Genomic DNA, 20973 nt, shown 5'->3' on the forward strand with positions numbered 1-20973 from the left:
TTCCTCAGTGCCACCTTTGCTGCACCCGCACCCGCACTGCCCGTGCGGCGCCCTTATTGCCTTCGGTCACACCTGCTCGTCTCCCGCCGCAAAGACCAGAAACACAAACTGGCGGTGCAGCAACGGTCACATCTACCTATTCCAGCCAAACCCAGATTCCCGCAGAACCCACCGAGTCTTCTTCCGCGTCATTGTTGACGACGGAACAGGGCTTCTCTGAAAAAGCAGAACCCACCGAGGGCAAGGTCCCGTGGCACAAAAGAAAAATACGGGGCAGAATACCTTTGGGCGTCCTAGTGGTCGCTCTAGGCATGTTCCTGATTCTCGCCGTCGCTTTAGGAGCTGCTGTTGGCACTATCGTCACGAAGAAGCAGAACAATGAAGACAAGGATAAATCTGGGAAACCCGAAGAACCGTAAGTATACATGATTACCATCTCCCGTTTAACAAATTCTGACCAATACTAGGCTGCCTCAAGTGTCTGGCTCACACGGCTCTCTCTTCGACGCGACTCCTATTCCTACTCCGTCAGGACTTGGCTCGCTCCCTACTGGCGGATTCTCGCTACCTCTGGGTATACCTCAGGAAAGCAACCCAGGCTGCCTGACCCAAGCGAATCAGTATTCTGCATGGTCATGCAAACTCACCTTCGCCCCGCTCCTCATCACGGTCAACAACACAATGACCGACGAAGGCCCCGTGCAGCTAGCGTCAATGAGAAGTGGCAGTCAGGTGCCCGATGGCGCTATACTTTATGGCCTTCAGACTCCAGATCTCTCCTCGCAGGCCTTGCAACTGGTTCTCGATTTGGACTACAAGGCCTATGGCCCAGCTTACCACTTTCAGTCTCGTTATGACAAGCTCGTCATTCTCAGGCCTGAAGAACTAAACACATTTTCGGGTGTGTTGAAGCGCCAAGATCCGACTCTTCGCCAGAGATTTCAAGTCAAGCCCGGAGATCTTCCCTGGTATTGCTACTGGAACCAGACTTATATCGAAGGCTACATTTATGCAGAGGATAATTCCACGGCAGCCTCATTCACCTTTCCTACAGCTGCACCAAGTGGCTCACCATCCATCTCGTACGATTTGGACGGCTTCTTGGCTACAGCAACCACAGGAGCTACACCATCAGTAGTAACTGTTGCTGCCAGCGCAAGTAGTGCTTCGATAACGCCAACTCCAAACGCACGCCGGGACGCACAGTCCGACGCTGCCGCTCCGCCACGCATGCCACCATATCCTCGCATTGTCAAGATTGAGGAACGTCGTCTGCCAAATTCGCCACAACCATACTGTCAGCAAATGCTTCTACTCGACGACGGAAAGATTGCCCCAGCTACATACGGCAGCAACGGCTTTCCCAAGAAGATTTTGTTACAAGAGAGTGATCCGAGCTATGACGACTACTACGCAGCTCGAGTCAATGAGGGCAGCAACTCGAAGCGTCAGGATCTGCAACGGAGATTAGATCCGAGTGATTCATGCCACTGTCAGTGGATGTTCAAGTAATTCCTTTTCAGCGAGCAGCGGAGCATTTCTTTCAGCATTTTGATGACACTACTAGTCAATTTCAACCTTGTTCATTCACCGCAGGATCTAGCATATACCTGTACGGCGCAACCGGCGTTTTCCTTTCCTCATCTCGAATAACGAATGATTTTCGGTTTTCCGGCATTATCCTTTTCCTCTGGTCATAGCATGCCATTACATGGCTCTCGTTCTTGTATTTTCCTTGCTTGTTTGGGACGATCGAGTATACTCTACGGAGATACCTAGGCGCATTCAAAAGCCACGATAGCTTGATAACTTGTATATATTGACGGGAGGGTAACTTGTACTTAGCAAGGATCGAAGTTATGCGCGAGTCGCTAATGTGCGATGGGAGCGAATATGAGAGACTAGATGGAGAATATACTAGGTAGAAGGAAATGCACAAGTATTGCATAGTGTCAATTCACACTCTCTAATGATGTCGCGTTCCTCGATATTGTTATTTATGGGGTAATTGGCGGCACCAGGCTAAGACAGCAGGTTCGTTTTGTTGACACGGCACGATCGGGCAGTCAGTTAGTAGATTTTGGGGGTGTAGTTGAAGATTGACCCGTAGACCGCGTTTGCAAGAAGCACCGAAAATACCCTGGGAGCTTACACACAACCCTGTGAAGCAACCCACCCGGAAACGGAAACTAACGTATCCGCTCCGGACATCCGCTGTGTACTTTGTCTACATATTGAATAACATATTCAAGAAGTTTGTCTTGACACACTCGCCCTGCAATTGTGACGATTGTATATTAGTATCATTTTTTTACCATGTTTCTAGGCATCTCACAGTTGGAACGTCAGTGGTGACAGATGGAGCTACGCAATTAGTATCTTTACTGGCTGTATTTGTCCAACGGCATATTCTTGCACGCTTGGATCAACGAGCCCACCTTGGAGGGCATCGATCCAAACGAGCTGGCCATCGCTACTATCTGGTATCCGAACGGCGCTCACGAGGTACTACCAGTGGACACCACGTCCAAAGCTTGGGACACGGAGAGGAATAAGAGGACGGGCAAACTCTGCGTCAATGAGTTCGAGCTCAACCTTTCGACGAGGAATGCGTCTTTGAGAGTGACGAAATTTGCGAGAGATGCGCTTCTTCATCCTTTGGATAGTTACCCGGGGATGCTGAATGTCTCGGAAGCATATGCTCAGGGCCAGGGGACATGGGAAGGAGAACCGGTGGAGATTTTCGGCCACGTGGAACAGATATCTACTCTAGTGTAGAGGCAGTTCCCCAGATAGCATGTGCAGCGTCTCATGCGTTGACCAAGTAGGTCGCCAAAGTCAATGCTCTAGATAATCGACAACGCATTCCGAGCTCCGCACTCATGACGGACCTCTACCAGCTCATTTCTTCGCCATTGTAATACAGAAATCGCCCAGAGCTTTCCATATCCATTCCTTCCATAATCTTCACCATTCCCTGTACCGACTCGACAAGATCGACATCTCCCTTCCCGCCGGAGAGATCTGTAGGTACACGACCAGGATGCACCGCGACAATAGCAATGTTGGTGTTGCTAGCCTTGAAATCGGCTGCACGGCTTGCTGTTTGCATGTTGAGTGACGCTTTCGCCATTCGATAGCTCATTCGACCTCCATCCGTGTCTGCGAACTGTCAGCTGAGGACTGGAACAATGTTATTGGGCATACCCTTGATGGAAGCGGGGTCTGAGGAGATGTTGATAATCTTCCCTGGAGAGCCTGGGGAGAGGAGAGGAGCGAAATGCTTAGTCGCGAGGAAAGGTCCCTGTTTAGTATTGTGAGAGGAAATAGCGTGTTATTCATGCAGTACTTAACAGCACCATGATCTTGAATTTCGTCAAGATTGTGTCTTGTGTCTCTTCCTCCCAGGATCTCGGAGCCGTGTCTGCACCTCAGACCCTCTTAGTACATGATGTGAATAGGTAGTGGCTGTCGTATCTCACCTCCACAGTTTATGAGCACATCGAGCTTCCCAGATACCTCGATCGCTTTCGACGCGGCGATTATGCTTTGCTCGTCGAGGAAATCAAGCACCAACACTTTTGCACCAAGACTGTGTAGCTGCGAATAGGTCAGTTACGCGCCACATCTGGCGCACAAAGATGACGCACCATCTCTGCAGCTGGGACACGGTTGCTTTGCGGGCGGACTGTGCCCCATACTGTATATTTCTGCTCGACAAGAGTGCGGACGAACTGCAGTCCAATACCTCTGCTGGCCCCTAGAGTTGAGTCAGCATGATGCACTGAGCTCGCAAACCCTGAAAGGTCCATGGATGTACCTATAACAAGGACGCTTTTCCCTAATCCTTTCATTCTGCGAAGTTGCTTTGCCTGTTCCGTGAGATTTGCGCGCTCTTCGGTCGTGAACAGCTGGGCTAGTTGTGTAGGTAAAAGCGAGTTGTGAAGTAAGCAGACTGCCAGTCGATGGAGACGAACCGCAGCGTTGACATGTGTGGCGATGGTGCAAACGACAGAGCGAACAAACGGTACGAGGATCCATGCGCTGTTTGTATCACTCGCCCACATCGTCTATGCTTCGGGCTGTGCGATTTGTTGGAGTTGGCTACATGCCATTGTGTGACGTCGTCGAGTGACGGCTCGCGAACATGTAGAATGCAGAACGGCTTATTGATTTATTATTTGGCCCATTGTAGAGATATGATAACAGGCTAGCCGGAGAAATCCCCCCATCCCCTAACTCTTGTTTCACGAGGTCCTCTTCGTCACGGTATACCGCCCCAAGTACTCGCCGCCGACAAGTCGAGACGAAGGTGTAGACTAGCACAGCCTCTACAATGCAAATATTAGCTCCCGATCGAAGAATACTCCAAGAAGCAAAGCACGACGTACCAATCCAGGGTTGCAAACGGCGCAGTTCTTGCCGGGGCAGCATGACTTTCCACGAAATTCTCCACCAACATTGCAGCAGCGCCCACAGGTCCTGCCCTGAGGGTTTCTCGCCTCCAGAGCGCTCTCTTCAAAAGCTGGCTGGTTGGCTTCGAACGTGGGGGAAGCAGCCGCTATTCCGACGAGCAGGACGGAGACGATGGTGTAGAAACGCATGATGGCGAGGTAAGTTATAAACGAATGTCTGAAAGAAAGTAAAATTTGGCGTTTGAAAGAGAGTAATGGAGGTAGAGACTGACGATGTTGGTTCAGACTTCCCCACGGCCTCAGCAACTTATTTGTACTCACCCTTAATCCAAGACTGTATGTGCCGAACATGGCGCCACCGCACAGGTCAGACGTCTCTATTGTAATAACTGAGTGCTTTCTTACGGTCAGATCAGCATGTCCAACTACAACCCCTGCTAGGCTCCCGAAGCACGAGGGTTTGGCATCGGGGCAGGGCTATGACTTGTTGTAAAGGGCACACTCGGACTTGAGCGCGCTCCCAAGATGGAGGACGACGGCTTTGCGCAATCATGAATGCCGCCGCTATGGCCATGGATAGTGTTCTCGGCGAGCGTGAAGGACCTACCTGGGATACCATACCCAAACGACATGAATGGCGAATGTAAAGTTTGCATCGCAACGACGTCCTACATCAAACGCTCCTACACTACTGGATTTTTCCAATCCATTCCACGATGTTGTCGAGGCAAATGCTATGGCTTTTGACAACGTATCGCCATAGTTTCCCTGTCTGGTGAGGTTGTTATTCAGCAGAAGGAAGGACCGGTTCGTCGCTTCCCCAGAACGCGCCGAGTCGGCGCGGAGAAATCTCAGCCAGGCGTCCAGACACTGGTTAATTGAGGCCGACATTTGATGTGGCTATGCAGATGTGGTCCGGAACCCATCATACTTGGAGCACACTTGTCATTGTCTCATGTTAGCTTATCGTAACTTGCCACATCCACAGTCGACGTTTTAGCTCGTACCTGTGCCTGCGGGCTGATCCGAGCCTTGAGTTTAGCAGCATCTCCCCTTCCAACGTTTTCATTGCCCTTCAGTCAGGACTCGCGAATCCAGGCACGACTTTGCTAGTGCTTACCTCTACCCAGGTCTGGCCAACCGGAAAATTTCCGAGGTCTCGACGCACTGCCTTGGCAGGGCTGTCAGATCGCTTACACTTGCCGCAAATGGGACTTGATATATAGCACCTTTTCATTTGTACTGTTGGCTTATTTTAGTGCGGCTTCAAGAACGCGTGTCGAGCTCGCGGCGGTGAATCTGCACAAAATCGACCCTTTGGTAAACAAATCGTGGTGAAACACTTCATCGTTCGAATGAATTCAACTACCTCCAAAAATATCCCAAAGTAGTGCATGCGATGCTATTCCCATCTTTACACCTATTTACGCCAATATATGCAACATTCTCCTTCCCATGCGTCTTAAAGCGCATCACCCGCACGATTCAAAATATCCGCCGTCATCTTGATCGCTTTCGCCGCAAGGTCCCAATCCTTCTTCTCGACCGCATCCCTGATGAACGGGTACACGGAGCTCTCAAGCCCGTTCTCCGCATCGGGTGCGAAAATGACGTGTTTGAATTGTGTGCGGCCGGGTAACTGTTCTTTCATTAGCATCGAGCTCGTCTTTGGAAAGAAGTGAAGTCGAGACTTACGCCATGTTCCCCTTTATCATCCTTACCCCTCGCCAAATCCAGCAAATTACTCTCAAACCTCGCAATCTGACTATTGTGCATGATCCTCTGCATCGTGACACTCTGTGTTTCAAACCCGCCCGTCGCATACACTTGGTTATACCAATAACTCTCCCACTTGTGGAAGTCGTCTGCTTTCTTCTTCAGCCCCGTCAGCGCGTCGACAAGCGGCTGGAAGATTTCAATGTCGTAGCCAGCGACGGCCTGTTCTTCCGTCCAGTCGAGAAGCTTCTGGCCTTCTTCTTGCAGGTGGTGCGCGTAGTGGTCGATTTTCAGTGGCATAATGGGGTCCTGCGCGATTTCGAGGATAAGCAGGACCCAGATTTGCGCGAGGAGGGTGTGGTAGGACCAGCCCGGGTCGATGTATTTGGCCATCCAGGAGTATGTTTCGTAGCAGGAGCCGGAGAGTGGGTTTGATGAGGGGGAGTTGGAGGGGGTGCTGGAGAAACCGAATTCGATCGAGGACGTGCCGGATATGTATTGGAAAGGCGCCGTGTCACTGCCAGCACCGAGGTTGCCGATTTCGCTGCTCTTGGTTTCCCAGAGCTCTTTCAGTGTCTTGTTCTCGCGGGGATCGCTCAGGCGGTCGATGACGCGGCCCCAGGCGTGCTGGAAGATAGGAGAGCCCTTGGCCCAGAGTTGCTCGCCGGTGATTCCGGCATCGACGTTGAGGTAGGCGATGGCGTTTTCGCGGAGGGCGTCGACATTGGCTTCGACGTGCTCGGTCGAGCCGATCTTATTGTACTCTCCGGCGTCCCAGGATGCGAATTCAATCGTACGGAGGGGACGCCATCCTTGAGCGCGAAGTTCACCCAGCACGCGTGCAACTTCGAGCATGACAGCTGTGCCAGAACCAGGATCTGCGGCGCCAAAGCACCACGAATCGCGGTGGTTACCAACAATGATCTTCCGTGCTCCGTCTTCCATACCTCTGAACGTGCCGAAGATGTTCGTAACAAGCTGCTGGGGAGCCTCGTCAGGGAAGTTTTGCAGGTTGACCTTTGGTGCGGTATCAGGATGACCAGAGAACCACTCGTCGCCAACGTCCGGCACACCACCACGCCACTCAGACGGCAGCTTCTCGCCAGAATCCTTCAGCGACTGTAGCAGCTTCTGTGCATCTTTCCAGGAAAGTGGTAAACTCGGAATCTTGGGCAGTGCAGGGTTATCCTGCTGCGACACGCGCTCAACCTTTTTGACACTCGCTTTTCCAGGAGTTGTGACATCGCCCATGATTATATTCGTTTGCGCCACGGAGCCGCGCTGAACACTCTCGCCCGGCCTCCACTTGCCATCCGGCCACGGATTGCCCTTTTTGAAGCCGTCATCTGCAGGATCTGAGTAGACGAGTACACCAACACATCCAGCATTTTGCGCGGCCTTGACTTTCATCGCAAGATCCGGCTGTGGTCCATAAGTTCGACATAGCGCGATAGCGCCTTGTACATCGATACCACTGTCCCACAACCTCTTGAAATCCTTCTTGTCACAGTAGTTGACGTATATGAGCGGCCCTGTAACATTTCCAGATGCTGACATGCCATGGTATGCAGGCGTCTGCGCTTTCGGCGGGTTGAACACAGCCGGCTCTTCCAGTTTTGCTTCCCAGCGCTTCTCCGGTGGATCCACGATTGCGACTTTCCGGCCGTCTGGCTTTGCATAGTTCATGTATGCCCAGTACTCGTCGTGCGTGTATGTGTCCATGTGGGCGTCCTTGAACTTGCCCTCGATCCACTGGCCCAGCACGTAGCTTCCCTCGGTCCCGCCCACGTGGTCGTAGCTCGTGATGTACTCGAGATGCTTCTCGATGCGCCAGCCCTCGACGCTGGACAGCGCGGTCCCGCGCACCCACTCGGGATTGAACTGTGCGCCGAAGCCGCCGCCCATAGGCACCACCTCGCTCACAACGAGCAAGTACACGAGCGAGATGATCAGGATCAGACCGCATAGCCTGGCTATGACGGACCAGCCGGGCCTGTATTCTTCGGGCATGGTCGGTATGCGCTGCGTGAACCACGTCCAGTCCGGGCGCCACTTGTCGGGCCATCGCATGCGCGGGAGATTGAAGCTCGAGAAGGAATTGGTGATGCTGTAGAAGCGTTTGGAGAATCTCGAGCTGGAGCGATTGCGCCGAGCGCGTCCCTCTTCGACAGATTCAGGGTCCAGGATGTCCATCTCTTCCATAGTCTGCCTCAAGTCCTCGTCCTGGCTCTCGCGCACGGGACTCCCGAGCTCCGAGTCCCCGTCGTCGACCGACTGCACCGAGGGCGCCTGGTAGTATCCATGGCGCCGTCGCTGGTCGGACTGGATATGCGTGTCGGGACCCAGGAGGCCCTGCCGCTCGGCATCGTCGCTGACTTCGTTGGGACCGAGGCGCGCAGAGGCATGGCGAGACGACGTCGCCTCTTCGTATGTGGGGATCGGTGGCGGCGTGGGCGGGCGCTCGTAGCCATGTTTCTCGTCGGACATGGCGGGTTATCGTGCCACGCAGGTCCCCGGATCGTGGGACGCTGCACCGGGCGGATGTAATGCCAACTGCTGTAGGGGGGCGGCGACCAATCGTCCGGAAGGTGGTGGAATTAGGTATGCGACCGTATGCGCGTATACATGGCGGACTGGCGGCAGTAGGGAGCGACTATAGTACGTAACAACAGAAAAAGAGAAGCGTCTTGGAAGGGAGAGGATGCGTGCGCGGCACTGCGGCACTTGGGGTCGAGTATGGTGGTCGTGTCTGGACATAGCGGCGGACCCCCGAAGACCGCCGAGCTCGTTTCTGGCTTGGAATCTTGAAACATTGCAACAACTCTCGACATGATTTTTCGTGCAGTAATCGTTTGAGCATTGGTGTCGTCACGTGTGGTATTGCGGCACGCGACATGGTTCACGACAGATGGGTCGTTCATTCGGGCTCAATTCACTGGTTCCAGCCAAGACATCTACATGCCCCTTCCACCAGTAACCTTAATCGTCTCTCCATTCACATAGCTCATCAGTGGACTCGCCAGCGCCAGCACCGCACTCGCAGCCTCCGTCGCCGTACCCGGCCGCCTCAGCGGGATATCCATGTGCTCCTGTCCCTTGGCCGCCGCTTTCTGCGCACTCGGTATCCCCAGCGCAACCTTCTCACCATCCGGCGTGGTAACAAACGCACCCTCTTCCTTCGCCGCCGTCAACCTCGTCTGAATATGTCCAAACGCAACCGTGTTCGCGCGCACGCCGAAGCTAGGGCCCCACCTACACAATCGTCAGTATCATTGCAAATACAACATCTAGGACAACATACTCCTTCGCAATCGTCTTCGTCATACCCGTGACACCCGCCTTTGCCAGCGCATAGTTGATCTGCCCCGCATTCCCATTAACACCGCTGGTACTCGAGATGTTAATGATGTTCCTGGGCTCGCCGTCCTTGACCCTAAAGTACGGCGCCGCCTGTCTGACAATCTTGAACGGCGCGGTTCCGTGCAGGTCGACAATGGTGTGCCACTGCTTGTCCGTCATCTTGTGGATCACGCCGTCCCACGTGTATCCCGCGTTGTTGACGATGATGTGGATCTTGCCGTTGCCGAATTCCGCGGCCTTTTCAATGAGCGTCTTGATGTAAGCGTCGTCAAGCACGTCGCCGGGGACGGCGATTGCGCTGCCGCCGCTGGCTTTGATGGCGTCGACGACGGATTGGGCCTTCTCTGTGATAGCTGTTAGAAGTGTTGAGTGCGATTGACGTTTGGATCGAGCTTACTGGCATCTACATCCGCAACCACCACTTTCGCGCCCTCGTTTGCAAACAGCCGCGCTGCCTCTGCGCCAATTCCTTGTCCTGAACCCGTGATGATGGCGACCTGGCCAGCCAACATACCCTTGGGGTAGTTGAGATGGCCCGCGATCTGGTTTGCACGATTAGAAGCCGACATGTTGGACTTGCTGTTTCAGAGGATGCAGAATTGGTATGAATTCGGCTATGTCAAATGTCTACAGGAAAGTGCAGAGCTTATGAGATTCTCCAAATGCGGAGTAAGACTGCTGCTCATAGACCGAGGTTCATTTGCAAGATGCCGATTAGGCTCGGAAAGGTATGGTTCGGCTTCGCGCTTGCGGCTGACTCGATTGCAACACCATGGACATTCGACGATCCCAGACAAGTTTTATTTTCACACAAGATCGACCCAGCAAAGTCATGGTTCTGTCGCGATGCTTTTTACACATGCAATCATGTTCTGGTATGATGTGACTTTTGTAACTCACACAAGTGACGAATGCATTAACAATCATGGCCGTGAGCACGCCGAAGCAAGCTTTATACCCGCCAAATTCATGTCACAGTATCATCACACCAGCATACGAGATGCCGAGGCCAGCTTCCAAAAGGGATGGCGATTTTCGATTGCATGTTCTTAACAAAGCTTCAATAGTAACCGCCCTGCGACCCCAGACAAAGCTCATCCGTCACCTCCGTTTCCTTTTGAATCATTCCTCTTCCCAGCATCATTTTTTCGACATTGTTTAGACTTGAGTGTACTGAGAAGCAGATGTGTATGCAAACTACTTCTCCCGAGCCACTGACATGATAGTGTGGACATCCTGACTTTGGAGGAAAAGAACATGCGGACAAAGAACTCGAATTTTCGGCACAGCCCGGCTTTTGGAGTGTTCGATGAGAAGAGTGGAAGACTCATGCGAGACTGAGCTTTATACTCGCGAGAGAGGGGACGGGACATGTTGTATCCGAACTTTGCTTTGGAAAGGACATATCCTTAGTAGAGGCAATATTTTCGTGAATCAAGATTGGCTTTGTTGAGCTGTGCAGCAACACTGGTAAAAGGCCTTGAAATAAGAGAGTGCCTGAGAGTGACGGCAACATTAACGTGCTTCCTATCTGCCTTTTGTTGGAAGAAGACATTAAATCTTAGCATTGCTGTTTGAAAACTGCGAGATTGCGAGGAAGAGTTAGTGAAGAAGACAAGTCCACTTAGCCTTGGGCTATACGAGTTTCTACTGGGTAATTCTTTTTTCCTCGCTATGAATTTTGCCAAGTTGTCCTTTGCATATGCTTTCTTCACATCATCGATTGAAGAAAGTTTTCAGTTACATTCCGCTCAGCGAAAGCATCACACTTCTTCTTATCACTTTCTTTACCAACATTGCAAAATAGTGTGCCCGTTTTTGTAGTGTGGAGTCAACTGTTTATAATGGGGAAAGAGAGAAAGACGAGATTCCGATGCTGACCCCAGGACTTTATACTGGCCAACCGTGTGTTACGAGAGAACGGCTTGCCGGCACGAAACATGACTCATGCTGATGTCGAATTGTTGCGAGCATAGTGGACTTACAGTCCTTTTCAGAGAGAAGATTAAACAGTATAATTATCGAAGTTGGTCTGGCCATATATGGTTGCATTCATCACGACTTTTGGTAATACGAGACGTCGCGGTGTTCGTCATTGTAGGTTGCAATCGACGTGGGGAGTGAACTTTATACCCATACTTCTGAGAGACAGGTGCGGACATGAACACCATCCGTGTGGCTTTTTGATACTGCTGGTGGTGATGCTGTATCGGTTACGATCCGGGAGTTGAACAGGACCAAAGCTATTGAAATTTGAGGAGCGGCTGGCCGTCTAGGCTCATGCATAGTGCGTTGATCCAGTTTTGGAAGTACAGCAATAAGATGCGATATCGGTTTTTTTGGGAGCAACAAAGTCGTGCTGCGACAGGTTGCACATTTTTTATCTGTCAGATAGCGAGATGTGATGAGTAAAAATGATAGAGATGTCGATGCAGAGCGTATTATATACCCTGCTAGCTAGTTCACGCTCGCGCAGGAAGACCATAGCGAAACAGTACTGATCCTTTTGTAATCTACAAAAGCACCTTCTGCTCAAGGCATGACCAAAATTTCTGATCCTTTCCAGCTTATCTATTAACTAGCGATCGAGTGGTTTTGGTGAATTGTATTCCAGGTACGTGAACAAAATCTTTATGCGTGGTTTTGGTGGAAGCAGAGCAAGAGACATCGAACCACTTAATCGTCGTTTTTGAAAGTTGAGAATGCACACAAAAAGGAAATGGTAGCAAGCTGTTGACGTGGGAGAACACGATGAGCGAGAACATATGGGCTTTCTCTGTTCGATCTTTTTCACTCAAAGGCAAAGACATGTGACAATCCACCCACCATTTTTGAAGATCGATCCGAAAAGGCGCGTATTTTTGGAGCAAGAGAAACTTCACCATCACGTCCTCTTTATACTTAGGCTAACACTACCTCGCTTGAGGTGTGCGACCCGCACGATTGCAGACATGCGTGGAATGGTCGCCATGTTTTATCGACCCGCCCCTCTGGTGTGAAATTTGTTATCCCGCGGGACTTGGAGTTTGTTTTTTGAAGTGCGAGCAGGGACAACATGTCACTTCTGAATGCTAATTTTCGAGCAGGCGAAAAAAAAAATTAAACTGAAACGCTCATCTTTGGATTGAATGAGCGAGCGAGAGTGTTGAAGGAGGAGGATGGCAACACAGTGGCATTTATACACAATTCGCGATGACCGAGTCCTGTCCAGCGTTGAGTGTGGCAGAAGAGCAACAGGTTCACCCTGTATCTTTGCAAAATCCTCGTTTTCGCTACCGATGTATTCTTTGCAACCCAGAAAATACATCTTCTCGAAGTTACCTCAATTTCACAATAGTCCAGCCATTCATTTCTGATAGTATCACGCTAGACTTAGGAGACTTTGTGTGGCATATGAAGCTTGAAGAAAAAGACAGTCGCTGAGTGTATAAATGCAAGAAAGTAGTTGAAGCATATTACGCGCTCATGAAGACTTTGATCGACTAGCCAAAGCTCGCATTTCATATGGTGGTGGTAGATATCATTGAGATGAAACTCGACCAGAGGAAAAGAAGCACATAGATCGAAGAATCCTGAGTTTTGGACTGAAAAAGCAACGGTGAGATTGGGACTGAAGACTGGACGACTGACGTGGAGAGGAGCCTATATACATAACCCACGCGATCCGGGCGGTATGATCGAAATATGTCAGGACATGTCAACATGTAGTCTGTAGCCCTCAAACGTTGAGTAGTAAGAGGCAATGAATAGCACCACCATTCATAAGCCTGAAGTGCTGTATATAAACGTGCAATCTCATGTATCCCGTTGCAATTCCAGAATGCAGAACTCGTTGACACATCTTTCGGGACTTTGAGGCCAACAGACATTCCGTCGTATGTTTTAGATTTTCGACACGGGAGACAACATGCTTTGCTTTCTTTTTCGATTCGATCGTTTGAAATCCATTTGAAATAAATCGGTGTGCAAGAAGAAAGAACGAAGGGATATGGCTTTATAGTGAGTACATGATCAGACGACCAGGTGGCTTCAAAAGCTATGTGAAGGCCCGACCTGACTTGGTCCGTTGAATATGTGCGCGGATAAGAGATGCTTTTGTGGAGGCAAATCGTGTGAAGATGTTGCGAGTCAATGTCGCAGGGTATCATATTCCAACTTACGCCGTATCAATATGAGCAAGCCTCTCCGGGAGAGCGCCAGTGCCACATCACTCTGTAACGCCGTACAATGCATGAGCTTTTCGCCTCCTCGTCACACAGCTATCGTCATCGATGCTACTACAGCATCAAGCCGTTCACTTCTTCCCAATGCTGAACCCTCTCGTCATATAATCCGCACTCTTCTTCATATCGGGCTTGTGATCACTTGTATTAAACAAGCTCTTCACATTCGCATTCTCCGCCATCTTCCTCCTCTTATTCCTCTCTTCCTGCTCTTTCATAACTTTCTGCGTAAGTGACGCCGTAGACGCATTCTTGATGCCATTATCCACTGACTGTGCCTTCTTCGCCTTCTCCTCGTCCGAAGCTTTCTTCTTCTCTTCTCCATCTGCGCCCTTCTTCCGCTTCTTGCTCCCCGGCGCCTTCTTCAGCGCATGTGTGAGCCCCTTCTCTCTGAGCGTCTTTAATCGAAGATTCAGGCGCGCGATGTCGGTCGGTAAAGTAGGTAGAATGGGTATAACATCGTTCTCCGCATACGCCTCATTGCACTGTTTCCCAATTAGCCTCGCCGCGCATCCCAAATTCAATCGCGCAAAACATACCGTCAAGCACGCACTCCCCGCGACTTCCCTCACCACACTCCCCACAAACGCATGCCCACAGGGAACAATATACACTGCCTTCGCGCCCAGCCCCAATTCCTTGCCCGTAATCGGACAAACCCACTTCTCGCCCCTACCACCAAGTTCCCTCTCGCCCTCGCCGACTTCAAACTTGACCTCGACAACGTCCTTCAGGCCCTTGACGCGCTCGCCAAAATTGCCCAGCTCGACAAACCCACCTTCCACCGTGCCCTTTACGCCCGCGACTTTGCCCATTTCCGTCTTCTCAGGCCCGTCTTCTTTGAGCAGGTACTCGATGATGGAGTCTTTATTGTAGAGCACGCCGGCGGCATCGCTGACGACGGGTGCGGCGAGGGGTTTGCGCGTGAGCGGGTCGGTGGTCCAGCCGTACTCTTGCTGTTCGTTTTGCGCCTCTTTGAGTTGCGCGGAGGTCAGGGCCTTTGCGGCTTCTTTGACGAGTTCGCTACGCTTGGGGATTGAGCCGCCGTCGTTACCCATATTTGCGGGTTGTTGTAGTTGGACTGGGAGGCGTGGTGGGTGAAGTTGTGGTGAGAGTTGCGGAGTTGAGACGGAGGTGTCTGGGGGCTTGGCACTGGGGGTTCGTCATAGCCATGTGAAATCGATTTGTACAAGATTCGAGTTCGCGCTTGAAAGTAGAATGGGTTGTTGTTCGTGTGTATTTACATAATTCATCCCAATGTCATGCTCGTGGCGTTTTCAACGCCACCCAAATGCTATATATTACATGGAACATGGTTCGCTAATCCCGGCCTCTTGCGTCCAACCAGTACCCCCTCGCCGCTGGCTTTGCTCTTTGTTTCCTTGAGCTGTCCTTCTCATCTCTCTGATCAAGGGCCTCTTCTTCGTACTTCAAATAGGCGTGAGGATCCACATCATCAACAGACGCTTCAACATCCTCCTCATTCGCCTTCGAAACCCTCGGACGCGGCTTTCCACCCAGTTCTTTAAACATCAATCTCTGGATGAAGCTTGATAGCCTTGCTCTTGCTTCCTTAAAAGGCTTCTGCTTACTTTCCTCTAGCATATTCGACTCCAGTAACCTGTCGTATACTGCATAGATTTTCCGCAACGCGCCAATGGCATCTTGTCGCTCTTCACCTCGGAGATATGTTGCACCAACACGATTTCCTGGCCGGGCCCCGCCAACACCAAGTTGCAAGCGTAGATTCCTTAGAATCGGATTCAAAAGCGTCAGAGCATCCACAAGGTCTTCACCCTTGGCGAGGGGATGGGTTACCGCAAGCTCAGCGTATAATCCCGCAGCCTTAGAATCCACGTCTGCCAGCGTCTTGAGCATGATCTGCAGTATCTCGCCAGCATTTCTAAGCGAATTGTGGTTGTTCTTGTCGCGAATGCAGGTGCTCATTGCAATTCTAAATGTGCCTGGCTTTGGTATTACGTCTTTGGCGAGCATATCATCTCTCAGAACAGCGACTACAGCCGCCGAAGCTCGGTTTTGGCGCAGGTTGCGCAAACGCGTGTGGAGGTTGTTGAGATCAGGTGCAATGTCGTAAGTTGTCGGATCGGTCAGCAGATCCCAGTACTCTTGCGCCGCTTTGTTCGACACAAGCTTCTGGCAGGCTTCCTGTATCACCGATAGCGTGTTGTTGCCCGGCCGCGCGTATGTCAGCGGACTGGATACTGCACGCGCGACAGCATGTGGGGTCAAAGCGAGGAACTCGTCGCCTCGAGAAGGACTCTCGCCGGGGGCTAGAAGCTCTTGGTCGTCTCGTAGGTGCGCTGGGGTACTTGGAGCGCGTATACCTGCAAGCCCAGCCTTTTTGTGCTCAGCCGTGCCCAGTTGGGGTACAAGTCGTGGTATGTCCATAGTCTGCTCAACGAGAGAGAGCACGTCGTCCCAATCTCGCGGCCGGCTCCCAATGAGCAGCAGTCTCGCCATCGCGCAAACAAGCTCCTCATCTATCTTCAGTTCTGCGTTTCTCCATCGGGTGACAATGCCTTCCCACATTCGCCGTGCTTCCAGGATGCCGCGTTCCCGCCGTACTGCAATCTCATCTGCCGTCTCGTCTTTTGGTGGATTCAACAACAGATTCTGTCGAACCGCATTGATTATGGTAAGGTATGTCACCGGATTTGCAGCTTGAGGACCCTTTTCGGGTATTTTGGCTGCAATGCCCCAAAGAGCGTCCATATCCATTGCGCGTGCGCAGACTCGCAGCGCAGCATTGGTGTGTATTATACTCGGTTCGACTCGTGAATTCGGCGCATAGAGCGAGTGGTATACAGAGAGCGCTTTTGCGATGACGCCTGAATGATGCGCGTTGATCGAGAGGCCTCGTAGAAGAATAGTATATGTGTAGGAGTCGGGAAACTGTTGACGCTTCTTCATCTGCTCTGTCGTTAGCAGCGACCTCATATTGCTCGCACTGAGCACCATACATCATTGTACACTTTCATCGCATCGGCGATCCTCTCATTTGCCAGATAGTGATCGATGATATGATTCCAGGAGACAATACACGCCATTGAGTGGCTCGCCATGCGCACCAGCTGCAACATCTCTGCCGCTTTTCCTTTCCTCAGCTCGCTCTTAACAAAGACGGCCAGCTCCAATGGGTCTTGTAAATGTCTCAGTTCCCTCTTCCGGTTGTTCCAGTCACGATCACTGACGTCGGGATCGCGGGAACCGAGCTTTGCTAGGTTGGGTGTATCGTAGACTTTTTGCGGTTCCTGCCTCAGCGCCGCTCGTTCCCTCTTCTTCTGGTTGGCAGCCACAGCAGAGGTTGACCAGGGGTCTTTTTTTTTGCTAGAAAGCCTGTCTGTCTCTGACTGATACCTCGGCTTCCATTCTTTCTTGCGCACGACATCTTCCCTCGTGCTCTGAAGGCGCCGCTGGCCCGGCCGAAGGAAAGGGTTTACATGGCGGCGGAGACGCTGGACGTTACCCGCGGGCGCATCGACTGCTTCTATGCATCGCCACAGACAGGCGCGACAATTCAGCATGGGGAAGAGCGCGGGGGTGGTTGTATGCGCGCAAAGTGCACCTTGGTGGTTGTCCCAAAAAGTTTCGTCCCATATTCGGAACTAGTCTGATGACGTAAGACGTCTGAACACCAAGCGGCGAACAAGACATCTCGCAAACCCCGTGGCACACACTTGACACCCTTCAGGAACCAGCCAGCCTCGAACAGGCACGCCATGTTCTAGCTCACGTTGGCTCCAGATACTCTAATTCAACCTCCCACACGCCTAGTCACTCTCCACCCTTTCTCACCAAGCGCCCACGCCGCGCTCTTGCAGTGCCTTGCTCCATGTCCACTACCTAGTCCTCCTAGTTTAACAAGGCTGGCGAGCCGGCCCTAGCTAAGTACTAAATAGCCTCACGCTCCCAGAGACCCGGAGCCGAGTAAACAGTAGCGGCCAATCCTTCAAGATAATCTAAGCTACCATCGAGGCTACTGCAAAACATACATAGCTCTTCTACCATCCCGACTCTGGCGTAGTAGCATCGGTCAGCCAACAGCGCCTAGTGAGGCACCATTACATGCACATCAGAGCAGGCAAGTAACGTGGCGGCACAGTTCGCCAAAAGGTGCACCGTTGTTTCCTCCTTGCCTTGTTCAAAGCCGTTGCACAGAGCGATCCCGTGCGCGTGGCTGGCCATGCACCGAAGGGCTTGGGTACCCTTCACTGCCTTGGTGCACTGCTCGTGATGCTTTCTGTGCGAGGACCTGACGTCGATCTGGCGGTTGCCCGGTGAGGATGGCTGCATGTTGTACTTAGAGCTGTCGTGTCTATTGCGTGTTCGGGCGCAAGGTAGGTGCAAGGTTGTTTTGTGCGAGGGTCAGTGGAGGCTGTTTGGTCTTGATGAGCCTGCATTCCATTCCGAACCTTCACCTTCTTCATCGTGTGTGCGAGTACATACCCCATCGCACTGCATTGCTCACCGATGCTCGGGATTCCGTTTGCAATCCTCTCCTTCAATTGCTCCGCGAGTGTGGTCTCACAGCCAAGTCTCTCCACCACCAGGCCTTTCTGGCGTCGCCGCGCATCGCCAAAATCCTGTTCGCTGTCGTGTAACACACCATACCACGCCTCTGTCCAGGTTCTCGCAGCATGCATCCATCTGCTAGTTTCCGCCGTCAGATTCAGGGAACCCAGCGCCAGCAAGCGCGACCGTTGTTCGTCATCCATGAGGCGCTCACGCCCTGGCCTTAGCCCTTCAACGGCGCCATAAGCAACAAGTTTGATCTGATGATTGTCCGCTAGACTAGTGACCGATCTTGTGCCTACTTCATATCATGGGGACGACTGGTATAGATTCTAGCGTACATTTTCGCGTTTTGTATGATGGCGCAGTATTACCAGCGATTGCAATATTGAGTTTCTGCTTTCTCGCACCCATGTCCTGGTGAGATCCTGCGTCGGCCATGTGCGAAACTTTCGCCTGCGTGCATGCAAACATCCTCGTCATCAGTCATGCACATTCGGGGGGAAATCCCAGCTTGTGTGCCGGCCAACTTTCCCGCGAGCGCTGCAAGCGATAAGGTTCCTCGAAGCGATGCGGAGTCTTGCGGCGCCGCGGACCCTGTTGGACATGATCAGTCAATCTCAGTCCGTCGCATGATCATGCAAGGATCTAGACTCATCGTGTAATGGATGACAAGGACCTTGCCTCTCAGCTTCGCGACAACGAACGATGTGGACAGGAAGATTGGCCTATCACAGAGCGAAGACAACCTTCCGTCGTACTTCCGACAGCCCTTGCGCCATGTTGAGTGAAGAAAAAAAGTTTCTTCTCCATACTATCTGACCGGGGGGCATCGCCGCGCTGAGTTGCGTTGTCGGATGTGAGCTTGTTGCATGCAAAGTGGACATCGCCGCCGGCTCTGTTATGCTGTTCCTTGTCAGCCCACCAAGCCTCATCCTGTCCGCCTTCATGGTCGCCGACCCCAGGTATCGGGCTTCAGACATGAACCACAGAAACAATGCTATCTCCGAGGCACTGTGTGCATCCTGTGCGTCATCAGTGCCGTGATACAATATTTCGCAAATGAAGCTCGAGGTGCCAATGATAGGTCACAATATACTCGAGCATTTCCCCCCTATATCCCTGCTGCGAGCAAATCAGCAATCGTGTTGTAAAAGCCGTGTGTCGCTGCAACACCTATCGGCGCCACTCCAGGTGCCACTCCAAGTGGCCTCGGCGAGAATGCCCGTTCTTTGTGCGTCCCGACTGGCTGTCCAGGCAGACGAGATGGCTTGAGGATGTGTGCCTACGTGGCCTGCATCGTTGTCGATGTTGTTCCGCCATGCGAACGCAAAGTGAGGGGATGGAGGCAATGTGGCTAGGACGGAACCCGCGCGGCAAGGGGACTATGGCAAAGCATTCTACTCCTGGTTTTAGAATTTGGGATAATTTGCTTTATCGGCGTGTTTTGTTCTGCTGGAGCTGACTTGACTGTTTTCCATGATTTGCGCTTCGAGAAGTAGAAGTCCATGTTTCATGTATGGGGTTAGATGGGGGCTTTCACAAAGGTGACGGGCGTACAAGCACAACACGGGCAAGGGACCACTTGAGTGTTGAAATGGTCATGGACGCAGAGCAGTGATCATGCGACTGAACGCATGCCATGTACGCGATCTCTTCGGTGTGTCCCACGGCATCGGGGCAGTTTGGGCGTTAAATGGGGGACCCGGAGCTTGTTGCTGCCCATTCCTTCGTTCCACGTTGCTCGCATACGCGCTGTACACACATTAGATGATAGGCACAAGTAGCGAATACATTGTCACAGGTGCTACGAAAGCAGGCCCTAGTAAGCAAGGCATCGGTACAGGGGATGATAAGCATGTAATTGTTTCTCTGAGCGCCGGTGTTGCATATTGTACTTCTAGGCCAAGAAAAAAGAGTAAAAATCCGACTTTGCATAAACTGTCTGAACACAATAAACAGAGGGGAAACGGAGACAGCTGGGATGACATGCTGACATGAAAGCCAAGTCTATGCGCACCGTGACATTTTGGAAATCCTCGAGCGGAGACCGCCTCCTTCTCACAGTCATAGGTCATCGGCCTTAAAACCGTAACACCATCAACTGAAAACATACAGCCGCCACCGATGAAAATGCATGACCCATCCGTAAAGAGAGATGCTGAAAACCATCACATGCTTCCACGGTAAGAATGCAAGTGGCCCCAAGAAGGAAAGTCGTCAAAGCTCGTGAGCTTTCGGGGAGTTCAGAGGTAGAGAAGGGGTTGCAGGTGCTCTTGACACCTGCTGCTCTTGATACTGGGGGCTTTTAGCCGCTTAGGGCATGGCTGTGTCGTTCGAGGGTACAATTAGTGACCCTGTTGGTACATCTGAGGGTTTTGGCCATATGGCGACTGAGGGTAACTGCTGCTGTTACTATTGGGACTGTTGTATGCGTGGCTGTTGGGGGTAGCATACTGAGCCATGCCCTCAGAAGGTAGACCTGGACTTTGAGTGCCGTACTGGGGAGGGGCATTGTTGCCAGAGGCTGCAGGCTGGTACCCGATGGGAGGCAGTTGTGCGTGCTGAGGGCCTTGTCCGGGCACACCAACTGCTTGTCGCATCTGGCCGTAGACGGGTGCCTCGCCAGGTGGGCCCTCATGACGCTGCTGTGCATCGGCGCGGTGGCGCTCATCATCAGCCTTCAAGCGTGCGCCTCTTCCTCCTTTTTCTTCGCCTTCCACTCC

General features: G+C 52.0%; 9 protein-coding genes across 9 annotated transcripts in view; 1 reads left to right on the forward strand and 8 right to left on the reverse strand.

Moving 5' to 3' along the window:
* The window catches only part of SNOG_08353 (hypothetical protein), a gene marked incomplete at both ends in the record, with an annotated part of 2371 nt that extends 859 nt beyond the window's left edge, over positions 1-1512 (forward strand). Inside the window, 2 exons of the mRNA XM_001798620.1 lie at positions 9-415; positions 468-1512. Of these exons, the coding sequence (XP_001798672.1) occupies positions 9-415; positions 468-1512 (1452 nt within the window). The remainder of the gene's footprint in view (positions 1-8; positions 416-467) is intronic.
* A 1381-nt stretch (positions 1513-2893) lies between these two features.
* SNOG_08354 (hypothetical protein) lies at positions 2894-4067 on the reverse strand (the record flags this gene model as incomplete). Its single annotated transcript, XM_001798621.1, has 6 exons — positions 2894-3162; positions 3208-3304; positions 3360-3430; positions 3483-3600; positions 3651-3760; positions 3821-4067. The coding sequence occupies 6 exons, from the start codon at positions 4065-4067 to the stop codon at positions 2894-2896; spliced, it is 912 nt and encodes a 303-aa protein (XP_001798673.1).
* Positions 4068-4247: 180 nt separating this feature from the next.
* Positions 4248-4604, reverse strand: SNOG_08355 (hypothetical protein; the record flags this gene model as incomplete). Its single annotated transcript, XM_001798622.1, has 2 exons — positions 4248-4319; positions 4392-4604. The coding sequence occupies 2 exons, from the start codon at positions 4602-4604 to the stop codon at positions 4248-4250; spliced, it is 285 nt and encodes a 94-aa protein (XP_001798674.1).
* Positions 4605-5877: 1273 nt separating this feature from the next.
* Positions 5878-8618, reverse strand: SNOG_08356 (hypothetical protein; the record flags this gene model as incomplete). The annotated part of the gene is made up of 2 exons (XM_001798623.1): positions 5878-6054; positions 6111-8618. The coding sequence occupies 2 exons, from the start codon at positions 8616-8618 to the stop codon at positions 5878-5880; spliced, it is 2685 nt and encodes an 894-aa protein (XP_001798675.1).
* Positions 8619-9065: 447 nt separating this feature from the next.
* Positions 9066-10060, reverse strand: SNOG_08357 (hypothetical protein; the record flags this gene model as incomplete). Its single annotated transcript, XM_001798624.1, has 3 exons — positions 9066-9383; positions 9433-9844; positions 9889-10060. 3 exons carry the CDS (start codon positions 10058-10060, stop codon positions 9086-9088), a joined length of 882 nt encoding a protein of 293 aa, XP_001798676.1. The 3' UTR covers positions 9066-9085.
* A 3725-nt stretch (positions 10061-13785) lies between these two features.
* SNOG_08359 (hypothetical protein) lies at positions 13786-16453 on the reverse strand (the record flags this gene model as incomplete). Its single annotated transcript, XM_001798625.1, has 3 exons — positions 13786-14199; positions 14254-14795; positions 15046-16453. The coding sequence occupies 3 exons, from the start codon at positions 16451-16453 to the stop codon at positions 13786-13788; spliced, it is 2364 nt and encodes a 787-aa protein (XP_001798677.1).
* Positions 16454-17943: 1490 nt separating this feature from the next.
* On the reverse strand, positions 17944-18450 carry SNOG_08360 (hypothetical protein; the record flags this gene model as incomplete). The annotated part of the gene is made up of 2 exons (XM_001798626.1): positions 17944-18022; positions 18182-18450. 2 exons carry the CDS (start codon positions 18448-18450, stop codon positions 17944-17946), a joined length of 348 nt encoding a protein of 115 aa, XP_001798678.1.
* A 279-nt stretch (positions 18451-18729) lies between these two features.
* Positions 18730-19757, reverse strand: SNOG_08361 (hypothetical protein; the record flags this gene model as incomplete). Its single annotated transcript, XM_001798627.1, has 3 exons — positions 18730-18844; positions 19071-19145; positions 19714-19757. The coding sequence occupies 3 exons, from the start codon at positions 19755-19757 to the stop codon at positions 18730-18732; spliced, it is 234 nt and encodes a 77-aa protein (XP_001798679.1).
* Positions 19758-20092: 335 nt separating this feature from the next.
* Positions 20093-20973, reverse strand: part of SNOG_08362 (hypothetical protein) — a gene marked incomplete at its 5' end in the record, with an annotated part of 2112 nt that continues 1231 nt past the window's right edge. Inside the window, one exon of the mRNA XM_001798628.1 lies at positions 20093-20928. Within this exon, the coding sequence (XP_001798680.1) occupies positions 20596-20928 (333 nt within the window). The 3' untranslated portion in view covers positions 20093-20595. The remainder of the gene's footprint in view (positions 20929-20973) is intronic.

The sequence above is a fragment of the Parastagonospora nodorum genome, assembly GCF_000146915.1.
Source record: "Parastagonospora nodorum SN15 chromosome Unknown scaffold_12, whole genome shotgun sequence".
In the NCBI taxonomy this organism is placed as follows: domain Eukaryota; kingdom Fungi; phylum Ascomycota; class Dothideomycetes; order Pleosporales; family Phaeosphaeriaceae; genus Parastagonospora; species Parastagonospora nodorum.